Here is a 14,468-nt window from a genome sequence, read left to right as displayed (position 1 = left end):
TTTCAGTTACTCTTTATGCAATGGAAGTGGTTGCGGAATCTAATCTGCATATAAATGTCCATTTCCGACTTTTAGCAGCGTTTAGCGTGGCATTGGATCTTGTTCCTATTACCACTTCACTTTATTTACGAGCGAAGTGGCAGTGTAACATTCACTGAAACGTGAACGCCACTTTAAGATCATCCTCAATCCGAGTTAACGATCGTGAGGCATGACGTAATATGCCCATAACCGCGACGAGAAAAGAACAAAGATTTGCGACGAGGCACAATGCTTCATTAGGGTGGAAGGACCTTTCTCATTTTTTACTTTGAGCGCGATGACAATTGAGATGATTTCAAAATAACTTTTCTATTGCATCATAAAGAGGCACGTTCATTAATCATACGTTTTATTTCGTAAAGGCAGAGCGTTTATTTTGCAAGAGGGTTGTCGACTTCGTTTTTACTTCCTTGGAGTGCTTCATGTCTTTGTGCTTTTAGGCGGATTGTTATATTCATTAATTTTCAGCGAAGGACTGCGCAGTCTTTGTAGGTCTATATTATGCATTTATATGGAAGTTTGAAAGTCTTGCCTCATGGATGTGTCAATTATATTTGAAACTTCTAAATGCGTGATTATACGTTTCCCACAACCATCGATTAAAAACTGAAGATTTAGTATAAATCACCTGACGAAAATTTCAATACTTACAGAAAAATGCGTATGATCCTTAAACTCATAAATCATCGTGACGACAGATCGGTGTGACTTCCAAATCCCAAGTAAAGCACACTTTACGTACGAGACAGATGTGACAAATCAAATTTGCATACAATTTTATATCTAGCAATTTAGACTACTGAGTGGAATAACAAACGTTTCGCGGCACAGGTTTGTATAAAATACAGCATTTTTCTGTGCAGCCAAACAACATCTGCAGAACAACGAATGCAGCTCGGTTACAATTTAATTCAAAATCTCTCAATGCAGGCAATAGTATTGTGTGCCAAGCAAACTGACACATTTTATCCTGGTCTCGCAATTACCAGGTTAAAAAGTGCATGCAGAAGCAAGTAGAAAATTAATGAAACTGTTGCACCAAACACGCAAAGTTTAATTAGCAATTCTAATTCTCGTTATAGGCCCCTTAGAGTACAACATTGACTATATTCATCACCTAGCATTTTTATCGACCTGTTTGTTGTAGTTTGTTTGATGTGTTCCGACAATCCTTCAAATAAATCCTGTACTGAAAGCTGTAAATCTTTTAAATGAATGCAATACTTTTTAGTATTCTACCACCCAGTTGTGGATGCCAAACGAAAGGGCAAGGAGTTTTTACAGTATACAATAGACCCATAAATTTGCGTGTGGGAAGTTAGCCCTTAACTTTTGCAATGGTAGTGGAGAGTGGAGTTCTCCCATATGCTCTAGAAAAATCTTAGAAAGAGTTTCGATAATTAAAAATCAATTTTGAAAATAGAGGATCCACACGGTAAAAAAGGTTTATGTAATATTCCATAACTTGAAAAGGATGAAAACTTTTACCTAATCTAAGTTATTCCCTAAGGTTTATTTTATTTTATTTTATTTTATTTTTCTTTGTCCCTGCTAAGGGATTAAAAATTGTACTTGTGTATTTGTATTTTTCGTAGAGGATCTGTACATTTTATTTGAGTTATTGGATTCTTGTTTTTTATAATTTTAAAATGATTATTTTTGTTATAGTTTTTGGCATTTTGGGTTATATATAAACTACCATTTATCAGCTCTACTTGTACTTAATCTTAATTTAATACTTAGTTTAAAATGCAGTTATTTTTATTTTTATTTTTTGTAGTACTTTGAAACTGTACACCGAAATATGTTTGTGCTTTTGGGGTTATTCACGTAATACATCATTAAATTAAAAAAAAATTAAAAAAAGCAATACTTCATACTGTATTTTCCCGTAATATGGGAAATACACAATTTAATTTTCCAGAGGATATCACAAAACAATCCATATCTTTTTTGGGTAGGTTTCCTGTTCCTATTATGTTTTACTACAGTATTTCCGCTAGCATATGTTACGTATGGTATTATGGAATATGACATGCCTACAAGTTAATACAAAAAACGTAACATATATAACAGAATTGTTTAACCACTCTCAAAAATCCTTGGGATAGGTTTTCAAGCCTATTTTACTATTGGAATCCTCATTAGACACCTTGCACGCAAAAAAATAAAAGCAAAAATAGCGAAATTGTAAATTTTTCTTATTAAAATGTAAACATAACCTGTGTAATGCAAATAAAACATGATACTCTCGATTATACCATTGAATAATTATTATACGATGATTATACTTAAAAGTAAAGGAAAAAAAGACTCAATTTCATGAACACTATAATTATGTTTGCTTTATGGAAGCACCAACATTGGAAAAAATGCATGATAATTATTATAGTGCAGCAGTGTTTCAAAAGTGCAAACAGAACCAAAGTTTGCTATCAAGGTCTTTATCTTGCACGCTCGCTCTACCCTTAAATTTACAATTGTTACAGATAAACAAAATTAAAATACGTACTTAGTACAGTGGCGCAATCAGAAATTTGCTTTGGGAGGTGCTAGAATTACGAGTTGTCTTAGTACCTACCCTTTTTCCTTGACTTGAAAAACCTTGCGAGTTTGGGCGATTTAAGAAACCCGCAAATTTTGAGATTTTGGGCGATTTCCAGGGGATATTTAAGCGATACGTATGAAGGAGCGGCCCGTGAAAACAAACGGCATTTCGTATTAAAATTGTGCCACTTCGAACACATGTTCCCTATACCTATTGGAGTGATTTGAGTCGCAGAGCCGGAAGTTCCGTCCCTTAGGATTGAAAATGGCGCCAATTTCAGGAAATATCTGTTTTTAGAGCGATTTTTACGTTTAGGGTGACGTTTACGAGGTTTCCAAGGGTGAAAACGACAAAAACAATATCCGAAGCAAATTTCTGTGTGGGAAGCATGATTGTATGATATCTTTAACGTCCGACAGGATTCGATAGTTTCTTGGAAAGTTTGACCGATTTTCGTTGTTGAGGGGGCGTTTTTGAGATTCTTTTGGGTGAAGATGACCAAAAAAGACCCATTAAAGACCTGTTTCTACAATCGATATCCAAAGTAGGCATTTGCGCTCCTATTTGACAACGCAAACGTCATATTTTTCGAGGAATGTCAATTTGTCGCTTAAGCGCGGTTTAGACGCTACGATAAATTGTAACAATTTATCGTAACGATCGAATCGTATACTTCTACTTAAATTTCACAAAATATTGCCCATTCGTCCTGGCACACCCTGTACACAGGATGTCCTATTTATCTCGAGACAGCCGATTATTGCGGAAACCAGCGGGAATATCAACAAATTATTTATATAAAATAATCTCCATATGGAGGGTCCCATTTTATGATACTGTGTATTCACATAACTGTCTCTTAAGAGTCAAGTATACGGCAATTAGTGTTTTCAAGTAGAAACCTATACTTTTTATTGAGTTAGTTAATCTACATCGGAAAATAGTAAACTTTCGTGAGAAACGTTTTTTCCCTACACTTACCATTCCTTAAAACACTCTTCCAAAAACGCGATTTTTGGTTTGAGCTAGGAAGCTGTTCTGTTAAGAATTAGGAACATATTAAACAAAATACGGTCAATACGTTTTCGAATAGACCTGTATATCTAATAATGTTCAGGTCAGAAACCTGCTTGGTGTTGAACCTGCATTACCTCTTGCAAAATTATACTCTAGCAGCACCTCTTACCAAATGAATGCCATATTTTGTTTCAAATGGGGTTAACTATGAAGTCATAGCTACGCCTATTCGTATGGGGAAGACCGATTATGCTAAACACTTCCGGTAAGGGCTGTGTTCAGATCTGAATAGAGTCTGAAAACTTATTCATATACCTAGGCAAAAGTATCGTGACTACTTCAGAAAGCTCGTTGCTTTCTCTTCATACACTAATAGCTCTTCAGTACTGATTTTTAATTTTTAATTTTTTTAAATTTTTTTATCCCTCTCTTGTTTTGGGCCCTTAACAGGCATGCGCCCAATTACAGAGTGACCCGCATAATGCTATTTAGAGGTGCCTCTACCTGATACATGCAGAATGAAAATTGTGAATAAAACACTCACCCTAAGCTGGCGCTCATCGATCACCTGAAACAAAGAAAATCGTCAATTACTGTCCAAAGTATAAGCATAATATAACACAATACTATGGTATAAGCTAGCACGCTAATCCCCAATGTGTTTTAATATAATGATAATAAGGAGGTAGATGAATGATAAGGAACTAAATTGTCGTTTATTTTTCTAAAAAAGAAATTACCAGAAAAGAAGAAGTGCGGGAAGCATGAAGAAGAGCAGGACCAAAACAAGATGAGCTCGGGAGGACCAATGTATTTTATGGAAGTTCGATGCGAATTCGAGGATGCAATACCGGGATCGCGGGATCCCGAAATACGGGGATCCCGCAGCGTTTTTGCGGGATTAATCCCGCATAAAAATGGAGCGGGATCCGCGGGATTTGCGGGACTGAGGAATTTGTCGACCTAGGGGACGACTCTGTTTACTTTGTTACTGAAACGCATAACGGAGAAGTTATTTTTTAGATAATTGTTAAACTTTTTTCGTTACAAAAGTACTATGATTTTTGAGGCACTTTAGAAGTTCACCTTTTTGTGCTTTACAGATGAGGTTTTTTTGGGTTCTAATCTAAGTTAGGCTAAGGCTAAAGTGCGGTCTTAGACTAGTCCGTTAACAATCTACCTCTGATTTTAACACTACAATCTCTTCTTGTATCCATCCGACTGCTTTTGATTTATTGTATCTTACGCTGTAAACTCTGTATACCATTGAATAAGCACCCCACAATTTAATGTTGTTACTTATATACGTTTCCCAGTTAATGAAGTGACTTGACAACCATTGCTTTGCAATAAAATTCGGATTGTCCATACGTATATGCGGTAGATAATTTATTCAGTTAATTTTTCAAATTGTTATAATAATTATGTAAAACGCGTTTGGTGCTCGTGATCGAGTTTTAAGTTTAAAATGGTAGTTCTTTTTAGAGCAAATTAGTGTTTCGATACACAAACTTCTTAAATAGACTTTGTGTTCAAAACGTATTTTAGCCTCGATTTTAGCTTAATTCTTGCAACGAAACTCCCGCAAGAGTTATTAAAAAATGGAATACAAAACCGCTCTTTCTTATTAATTATTTTTTAACTTAGCGTGAAATTTAAAGTACAGTAATTTGCAGCGTTAATAAATTCGCCATTCTTTCAATTATGAGATCTCCTTGTTGCAGGAACAATTATTTTCGGTTCCGACCAGGAAGTGGCTGGAGTGATGCGAGCTGTTAAACGAAGTAATGCGACGGGTAGTTTTTCATGGATAGGCTCGGATGGCTGGAGCGCGAGATCCCTTGTGTCTGACGGAAATGAGGCCGAAGTGGAGGGTACATTATCTGTACAGCCTCAAGCTAATCCTGTACGAGGTTTCGAGGAGTACTTCCTGGGCCTTAATGTAGAGAATAATCAAAGGAATCCGTGGTTCGTTGGTAAGTTTTTCTTGCGCTTGATTTATTAGCCTCGGTTTAGTAATAGAGCCGTTCGCTCATACGTTTATGCGTGGTAAAAAGTTTATTTTCGCTATAAATTTTCCCTTCTTATGTCGCCCGTATTTCGGTTTATATACACCAATAATATCCCTTGCGATAGCTTCATGCAAAACTTTACGATTTATCTCTTATTTATTATAGGATTTTGCTTAGAGGCGTCCAGTAGATTCTAAACTCTTGCAGTAGTAAAGAAAACGTAGTTGGAAATTAATATCGTGGGTTTAAAAAAGGATTTATTTAGCATAATGCTATAAATAATTGCAGAGAACTCCCACAAAACGAGTACCTTAAGACGCTGGAAGGGTAAGTGTTGTCCAATTACTACTGGGCGTCAAACAAATACGAGGCATATTTCAGCCATTAAAAATACCCTAGTCGTTTCCAGTCACCTTAAAAGACTTAAAGTTCAGAGTTCTTTCGGTATTGTCATACAATCATCCACTACACTATCAGAAAACTAAATACTAAAATTCGTCTTACATTAACCCGCAAGAAGTTATGCTAGCAATAAAGCGCCGACTGCAACAGAAGTATGCGAGAAACAAATTTGGATTTTTTTAATCAAAATGTTTCCGCAAAGTTGGTCGAAGTATTCGGCTTGTAGAAACTCCCTGCAGCGTTAAAATGTTGCGGTTGTAATACTAAAAGCTAAATGAGAAAATATGGAGGTCTCTTTTTCATAATCATTTTATTTACAAAAATTGTTGCATTTTCATATCGCAGAAACGACCCCTTCATTTACTTGTCTATTTATATCGCACTTGTCAAAATCGCAATTACAGCACAAATTATTTAATTACGATTGAATGTGTTGACATATTTAATCAATTTTCTGATGGATCATTGCTCCACTAGTTTTCCTAAAAAGTGGTAGATTTAGAAGAATGCTGAGAATTTGTACTCTGAGGACGTATTAAAAAAATGACAGAACCTATAAAGAGCAATGAAACAGAAAAGTACAAAGAACCTGAAAAAACTGAAGGATCAGAAATCAGTTGGTTTCCCGTATGTAAAGAATCCACCACTTCCACCATAAAAAAATCTCCTTCTTTATGAATTTTCACATAAATCGCCAATCGCAATTAGACCTCAATAACGCCAGCTTCGAAAGAACCCGTCTCGCGCCCCACCTACGCCAAGAAAAACGCACATCTTCCGCTTCGTGCAACCTCTTATCAGAATCACATGTGCATTAACGAAATTTCGCCTAACAATAATTCTTCGTATCGCAAACGACCAGATATATCCTTTTATATATGTACATGTGTAGCACCTAGCACCTAGTCTAAATTGAAAAATTTACAAAACCAATAAAACGAAAACTACGCATCTACACTAAAAGGAAAAGCAAATACTGAAATAAAAATTCAAACGGAACGATCACGCTTTGTTCGTAAAAACCCACAGGATTTACTTTAAAAAAAGTGAGGAATTCGTACCACCAAAAGCCGAATCTTAAGAATATTGAGCATCTGAATAACTCAATAGAGCAAAAAAATTAATGGAATAAAATAATCCTAAATATCCGTAAAGAGCATGTGTACCAAATTTTGGGATGGTAGGCTGTAGCTGTACATGTAAAGGTGGCACAAAACTATAAAGGATATGAAGCTTTTGTGCGCCATGTGACTTTCTGGGCCGTTCCCAGAGCGGCCCTCCTCTTTTTTACAGTTTTCTATTCTATTTATAAAATGTAGAAGGGCTTGGGAAACTATGAAGAAGGTAACAGAAAGAGCTGCAAAGGGTGAGGATCCTTGGAAAAGGTCAAATAAGCGCTGTACAGAGCCCTGCAGAGAGATGGAGGTCTGCAGAAACACTACTGAGCATTGGAAACGTCCGAAACCCTTCGAACACACAATTTGAAAGGGTTTAAAATGCTTTCTAGAGCTTTCTAACGCTTCTCAAAACCTTTTAAAGGCTTTACAGAGATTCCCCGATGACATTATAATTTTTTAGAGGGTTTTCTGAATACTTTTCGAGCTGGTTGCTCCTAGAAAGCACAAAAAATCTAAAAACCGCTGAGCGAGCCTAAAATAGTTTGATATAGATTAAAATGGGAAGTATATCAATAGAGGTAATAAAAAAACTAAGAAACTTCTCTCTCTCTGGTCGTTCTAGAAGCCTTTGAGAAATTGTCATATTAGAAGCTTTTCCAGAACCTCTTAGGTGCTCTTTTTCTATGCGGTTCCCAGAGCTAGGCGGACCTGATAAGTTCTGTAAAAGGTGCTTGAAAAGGTCTGTCAATCTTTGTCAAGATCCTGGAGTGTTCTGGAAAGAGTTGAGAAACCTAAGACACAACCAAATGGTTTTGGAGTGGAAAGCTCTGTAATAGTACCGGGTGATTCATTAGAAGTGAGGACAATTTGAATTTCCCGCAAATCAAAAAAATTATGAAGTTGGTACTAACTGATGATCATTTATTTAATTGCAGTGGTGTATCGTCATGCTCTCAGGAAATCGTTTACTTATTTATAATCTACAAATACTGCTTCTGTTTTACCACAAATCATAAACTAACACTAGACACAGTCACGTTTCTTACATATTTTAGTGCCTCAACTCTAAAAATTGTTCAAAATGGAGAAAGTAATAAACCGCAAATGGCACACAACAATTAACGGCGACACTGGTTTCTTAAATGACAGTCATGACAGATAAAAATTACTAACGAAATTCAAACCGTCAATCTAATAATGCAAAAAATACTAAAACCTTACGCGCGAAATTCAAGCGTTCGTCACTTCTAATTAATTAATTTAATTTAATTTTAATTTTATCCCTCTCTTGTTTTGTTCATCACTTCTAATGAATCACCCGGTATTATAAAGCTCGATAAGCCATCTAAAAAACTCTCAAAAGGATTGGATTGCTCTGAAATGTACCAGTACACGCGTTGAGGAGATTTTTGAAATTTTTAGAACACTGATAATTTTTTAAGATACTTCCAGATCGTATCGGTTCTATAAATTCTTTGAAATGGCTTTCTGAGAATTCCAAGTGCATTCTAACACTGTTCGAGAGCCGCATAAGGGTCTGATCAGATATAAATTCAAGTTGAGAAAACCAAAAATTTTATTTTTTATATCTGCAATTTACCACAAAGTCACCTTCCTTTTGCTTTAGAACCTCACCCTTTGATTCAGGTACTTTATAATTTTGTGTTGAGAGTAATTAGTACTGCATAGGCACATAAAATAATAATTTTGAGTTTTTGAATACTGATCAGATGCAAATTCAAGTTGCGAGTGACCCAAAATTCTGTTTTTCAAAGTGTTGCTGTCGAGTCACCTTTGGAATTTTTGTTTATATGGGAAATCGTACCTAATTCGACTTCCAAAGGCGACTCGACAGCAACTCATTTTTGATCGCCCGTTATTGAGAGTAATTGGTACTGCGGAGGCATATGAAATAATTATTTTGAGTTTTTTTATACTGAGCAGGTGCAAATTCAAGTTGAGAGTGACCCAAAATTTGACTTTTCATTTTTATTTTTGCAATGTACTATTAAGAGAGCTTCTCTTTGCATTAGATCCTCACTCTCTGATTCAAGTACTTGATAATTTTGCACTGACGTTAATTAGTACTGCGTAGTCACATGAAATAGTTATTTTGAGTTTTTTTATACTGATTAGAGGCAAATTGACCCAAAATTTTATTTGTCATTTTCATTTCCGCAATTTACTTCAAAGTGTGCTTCCCTTTGCTTCACAGGGTCTCACTCTCTGATTCAAGTACTTGGCAAATTTGTATTTAAAGAAATGAGTACTGCGTAGGCGCATGAAGTAATTACTTTGAGTTTTTGGAAATCGAGTGATACTCTTCAAAACACGACTTAGGAGGTGAACGTTCCCCGCATTTTACGTAAGAAAAAACGAACTCCCGCCATGGTAAATTCAATTTTATCCGGAGTGTATTCAAGCTCGTTTAGGTTAGCCTCTCGAGAAGGCTCCTTTTATAGAAATTCAATTATAAAATTTGAATTATAATTGATAATTCCATTTTGAAATTTCTAAATCTCGAATTGGTTTTGTTTTGTCCCAAATTCTACTTGAAAAGGTATAGTGAGAGTAAACAGCTCTTTGAGGATATTAGGAGGCTTTGGGAATACGTAACAAAAGTAAGTATAGTAAATAATAGGGAGACTTTGAGTGCTTCCAATTGTTTTTTTGAAGAAATTTAAAAGCTTGGTATAAAAGCCCTGGGAAACCTTGGAAAAGCTCTGAAAATACGCTAACAAGTTTTATCAAGATCATAGAAAGCTATGAAATTGGCGTATGATGATGCCATGTTAAAATGACCAAAACTGCACTTACGAAATTTATACATCAGAGCCTCAGAGGGCCTGATTTTGTGTACCCTTAATAGGGATTTATTGCTGTAACGCCCAGATTTAAATTTATTACATTAACCACCCCATGTAATCGTTAAAAAGGTCATTTTAAGTTCAAACTGGAATAGATTCTTGGATATAGAACGTTTTCATTTTGGAAATGATGGCACCGACGATGCTTAGTTACCATTAAATGAAGTTATGGGAATTTAATTTAATTTAAAAGGAAAATTGAAATACATCGAAATTAAATTGTAACTAAATCTGAATCGTCGCCTGAAGCAATTTCATCAAATTGGTGCTCAGGTGGCTTTCGAAACCGCCAATCTGGTATAGTGAAAGTGAGATTTGTTGAGACATTCGCATGAAACAATGACATTTAATTACATTTTTAAAATTCGCCAGGTTTTTAAGCTCTGCACGTTTGCAATAAAACGTATAGTGGAGAAGAGGCGAGCAAGCGATATCGTTTTTCCGAAACTTTTATTTGCCCGAATGAATTTGTGAAAGGACGTAAACTCGTGTTACCCTGATCGGTCTTCAAGATTGATTACAGTGACATTTATGTAATACTTGCTTGAAATAAAAAAAAGCTTGCGGTGAAACAAACCCTGTGGCCAAGAGCAGAAAAATGGGAAAGATGCAGGACAACATACAAGCGTTTAGCTTTCTCGCCAAAGTTGGAAATTGCTAGGGTAATAAATTCAAGAGCGGATATTAAAATCACCATAAAAAGCCAAATTAAAAACGAATCCAACAAAGAGCTGCGAAGAATTCTTTTATTACAAACAATCCCTATTCCGACCCTCACTCCGTGGAAATTAAATTATTTCATCAGACAAAGCAATCTCTTTACTTTGGTGCGAATTCAACAAGTATTGAGAGAAAATTGAACTTATTAATCGTGTAACAATTGATATTCCACCGGATGTTTTTTCCTCTTAACAAAAGTGAGAAGGTGATTGATGGCTTTGTCTAAAAAAGTTAATAAAAAGATTCGCAATTTTATCCGAAGCGATATATCATGGAGGCGGTAAATTACACGGCTTACTTTAATTGCGTGGCCACCTTTTTTCCACCCTTAAAATCGACTGGAAAACTTGCGGAAAATTTGGGTTCAATTTCATGTAATTTCCTATTACAAGATTAAAGGCTTTTCAAGGCGCATTTTTAAGATATCAGTTGGGTACTCCTATTCACTTACATATATCAAGTTATACGATTACTAAGCGCTTAAATGGTTTAGGGTTGACAAATAATATATAAAAAGAATTAATTGACAAAGTTGAAAATTTCAATTTAATTTTTGACCCACAGGATATCAGGAATTAACAATCACACGGGGTGGCAAATGTAATAAGTTTAAATCTGTAGTTACTCTACCGTTATAGTGATAAATCCCTATTAAGGGTTCACAAAGCAGAACCTCTGATGTAGGAATTTCGATAATGAATGGAAATGAAGTTTCAGCCATTTTATAGGACATTGTTGTGCTGCATGACTGTGCTATAAATCATGATATCGTTAATGTACTTTTTCTAGGACTTTTTTTACTATCAGACCAACTACCCATTAAACTTCTTTGAATACATCGTGCTCATTCGATTCATTTTGGTAACTACTCACCTAACTGTAAAAATTGAGGTCATGTTTTTCTCCATCCGAATGCATCCGATGTAAATGACACTTTTTTTCCGAAACGCGTTCAAGATTTTCGTAAATTGCACACGGTAATTACAAATATTCTCTAGGGAGAATGTAGTTTGGTCTGCCAGCGGATTTTATCCAATGAGTTACATGCTCGGTTACGACCAAAATAATCCCATGTTTGCATCTGGGCTCGGCCAGGTCACATAATTAATAAATAAATTAATTAAGGAATAGATTTCCATTAATTCAATGCGTTCCGTCGTGATTGGTGATTTATTTGAAAATTCTTAAAGAGGCAATTTATTTTATGGTGGTAGTTGTGTTCCCTTAAATACTGTAGACAAACAAAAAGAAAACGAAGCTACGAGTTTCGCGACGGTTGGAATTTTAGCCAATTTAAAATCGGTTTTTGATGTGGCAGTAGAACTTTTCTGATAGTTAGTTAATAGGGGTAAAAAGGAATTGAAATGGCCATAAGTTGAACAATTAATAAACCTCGAACTAACACGAAATACTCCTCTCAATTTAGGAAATCATTTCGTATCTTCTACGGTCCTCAACCGTAAGCGTTTAGGCATTTCGTCCTTTTGCATTTAATAACTTAGGGCTATACCTGTCAGAAACTGCTTGAGCCAACCTACTAATTAGGAACCAATTTCAGTAGTAAAACGTCAAAATGTTGTGCAATGGTTGTGTAAGATCGTTGTAGTTTAGCTTATAATATTTTCATTACACTTTTGCTTTTGACCCTCTTTTTTTAAACAAAATCATTTAATCGACTGTAACACTTGTGAATCCGAATCGCAAACTAAGTTTTAACAAACATTTAGATGCAAAATTGGCCAGTATTAAAATATTTCCGTTTATTTATGAGTAACTCAAAAGTTGTTCTAGAAGGATAATCAAATATTATACATTAACCCTGAAGTAATGTAGTAAAGAAAATACCTTGTAGAAGAAAAAAATTAAAGGGGATAATAAAACTGATCCGGACTTACAATGTTGACTTGTAACACACTACAAGGAAACGGTACCTACACACAATCCCTCGCCAAGTTTGTGTCCAACTTCCGGATTTAGTTCGAGTTCCTACTTAACCTTAAAGTTTATTTGCGAGTAATCCCTCCAACGGTTTCCTTTTATTGCACTTTCCACGGAAACAATCGCTTCATATGTTAATACGAAACTTTTATTAAGGCAGCAAACGTTTGTATTTACCAAACGTTATACGAATATAAATTTTTGGATTGATGTAACGACACGGTCGCCTTATAGGAATAACATGTGGCGCCGTAACTTTTACGATATAACGTGTTAATGGCCCTAAATCCCATTTCGTGTTTATTTTAATAGGGGAGTATGCTGGTTCGACGGGGAATTGGGTTGTAATTACCATTTAGATAATAAATTGGTTCTATATGTTAAGCCCCCAACGGTCGAATTAATTGAGAAAAAACTGTGGAAAACTGCCTTGGGAAACGAGTAGATTTCATTCTTATTTGATTTCCTATTATCCTTTAGGCGAGGAAAAATACAAAATTAGATCTAACTGTTCTCTTTGATGACACTTGAGTTAATGTCTTGATTCTACTATCAGCTTTTCAAGAAAATGAGGGAAAAGGATTGGTTACAAATGGCGGATAAATCCACCAAAAACCCAAGACGGTCTACCGAGTGCCGTTTGGTGCAAATTGAACGATGAACTTCTTTGGATTATTTCTTTAAGAATATACAGTGATTTTTATTTACAAGTAGAGATGGATTTACGTGTATTGTTTTTCTCTATGTCTACTTTTAAATGACAAAATCGCTTCTGAAGGGCGCCTAATTTTATGCAACCAAAGTCACTTCTTAAAACAAATAAGGATCTGGCTGTCATATTAATTACTTTGGCTTACACAAAATAAATCTCTTACGCTCCTTAAACTGTTACCGGCACTACAGCAATTTTCAATATCAACCTTTTCTTCAGTTGAATACATCGCACAAGAGCGAAACTAAAAAATACGGAAACAGCAACTTTCTTTTATCAAGGTGCTCATTAAAGCATATGTGACAGTTTCGATATGATTGATTGAGCTTTTGGTTTATTTGGGAAAGATAAAGGAAATTGTTTGGGATAACGTGGTAATTTTAATCGTTAAAAAAATTGTATTATGAGGTAGAGATGTTGGATTAAATTGGGAATATTCTTAGTTAGTTCGCTTCTATGCATCAGTGTTTATTGTTTGTTAAAGTTTTAAGATATTTAAGTGGGACTTTGTTTTAAATACAAAAGACGCAGTGTGGTTTCAGACACATTAATTAGTAATTTGGGTAGTTTGGTTTTTTAAGTGATTGAGAGATTCTTTTAGTATCCCTATAAAAGTTTTATGCATTTTTCAAAATTTTGTAGCATGAGAGACTTTCTGGGGAAGTTCTTGTAAAATTAGAAGATGAAAAATATCTGAAAAGATGGTGAACACTCTTTGAAATCTATAAGAACTTCTAAAGGGCCATAAACTTTATGCTTTTAATAAATATAGGAAGCGTTATAAACTCCTTCTTTGCAGAATTCTGGGAGGACCACTTCCAGTGCCGTTATCCCAACAGCTCAAGGACACCCTACAACCAAAAATACACTCGAGTATGTACCGGAAAGGAAAAACTGACCCGCCAAAATACCGTCTTCGAAAATCAACTGCAATTCGTCTCCGATGCGGTCATGGCGTTTGCATATGCAATAAGGTGAGTTCGTACGTAAAACGTGTTTACAACCTGTTGCTTGGTTACGTTCGCGATTTACATGCAAAATTTCGAGGAAAATCATTTTTCTGCAGCGTATTTCCGAAATTGAATTGTATGG

The 14,468-nt window shown here is 35.3% G+C and overlaps 1 protein-coding gene across 1 annotated transcript in view; it reads left to right on the top strand.

Moving 5' to 3' along the window:
• Positions 1 to 5,335: 5,335 nt before the first annotated feature.
• Positions 5,336 to 14,468, top strand: part of LOC116176699 (metabotropic glutamate receptor 4-like) — a 53,425-nt gene continuing 44,292 nt past the window's right edge. The window contains exons 1-2 of the mRNA XM_031495440.1: positions 5,336 to 5,583; positions 14,176 to 14,350. Of these exons, the coding sequence (XP_031351300.1) occupies positions 5,373 to 5,583; positions 14,176 to 14,350 (386 nt within the window). The 5' untranslated portion in view covers positions 5,336 to 5,372. The remainder of the gene's footprint in view (positions 5,584 to 14,175; positions 14,351 to 14,468) is intronic.

The sequence above is a fragment of the Photinus pyralis genome, unplaced genomic scaffold (genome assembly GCF_008802855.1).
Source record: "Photinus pyralis isolate 1611_PpyrPB1 unplaced genomic scaffold, Ppyr1.3 Ppyr1.4_LG7, whole genome shotgun sequence".
In the NCBI taxonomy this organism is placed as follows: domain Eukaryota; kingdom Metazoa; phylum Arthropoda; class Insecta; order Coleoptera; family Lampyridae; genus Photinus; species Photinus pyralis.
This window is presented reverse-complemented; position numbering and strand designations above follow the sequence as displayed.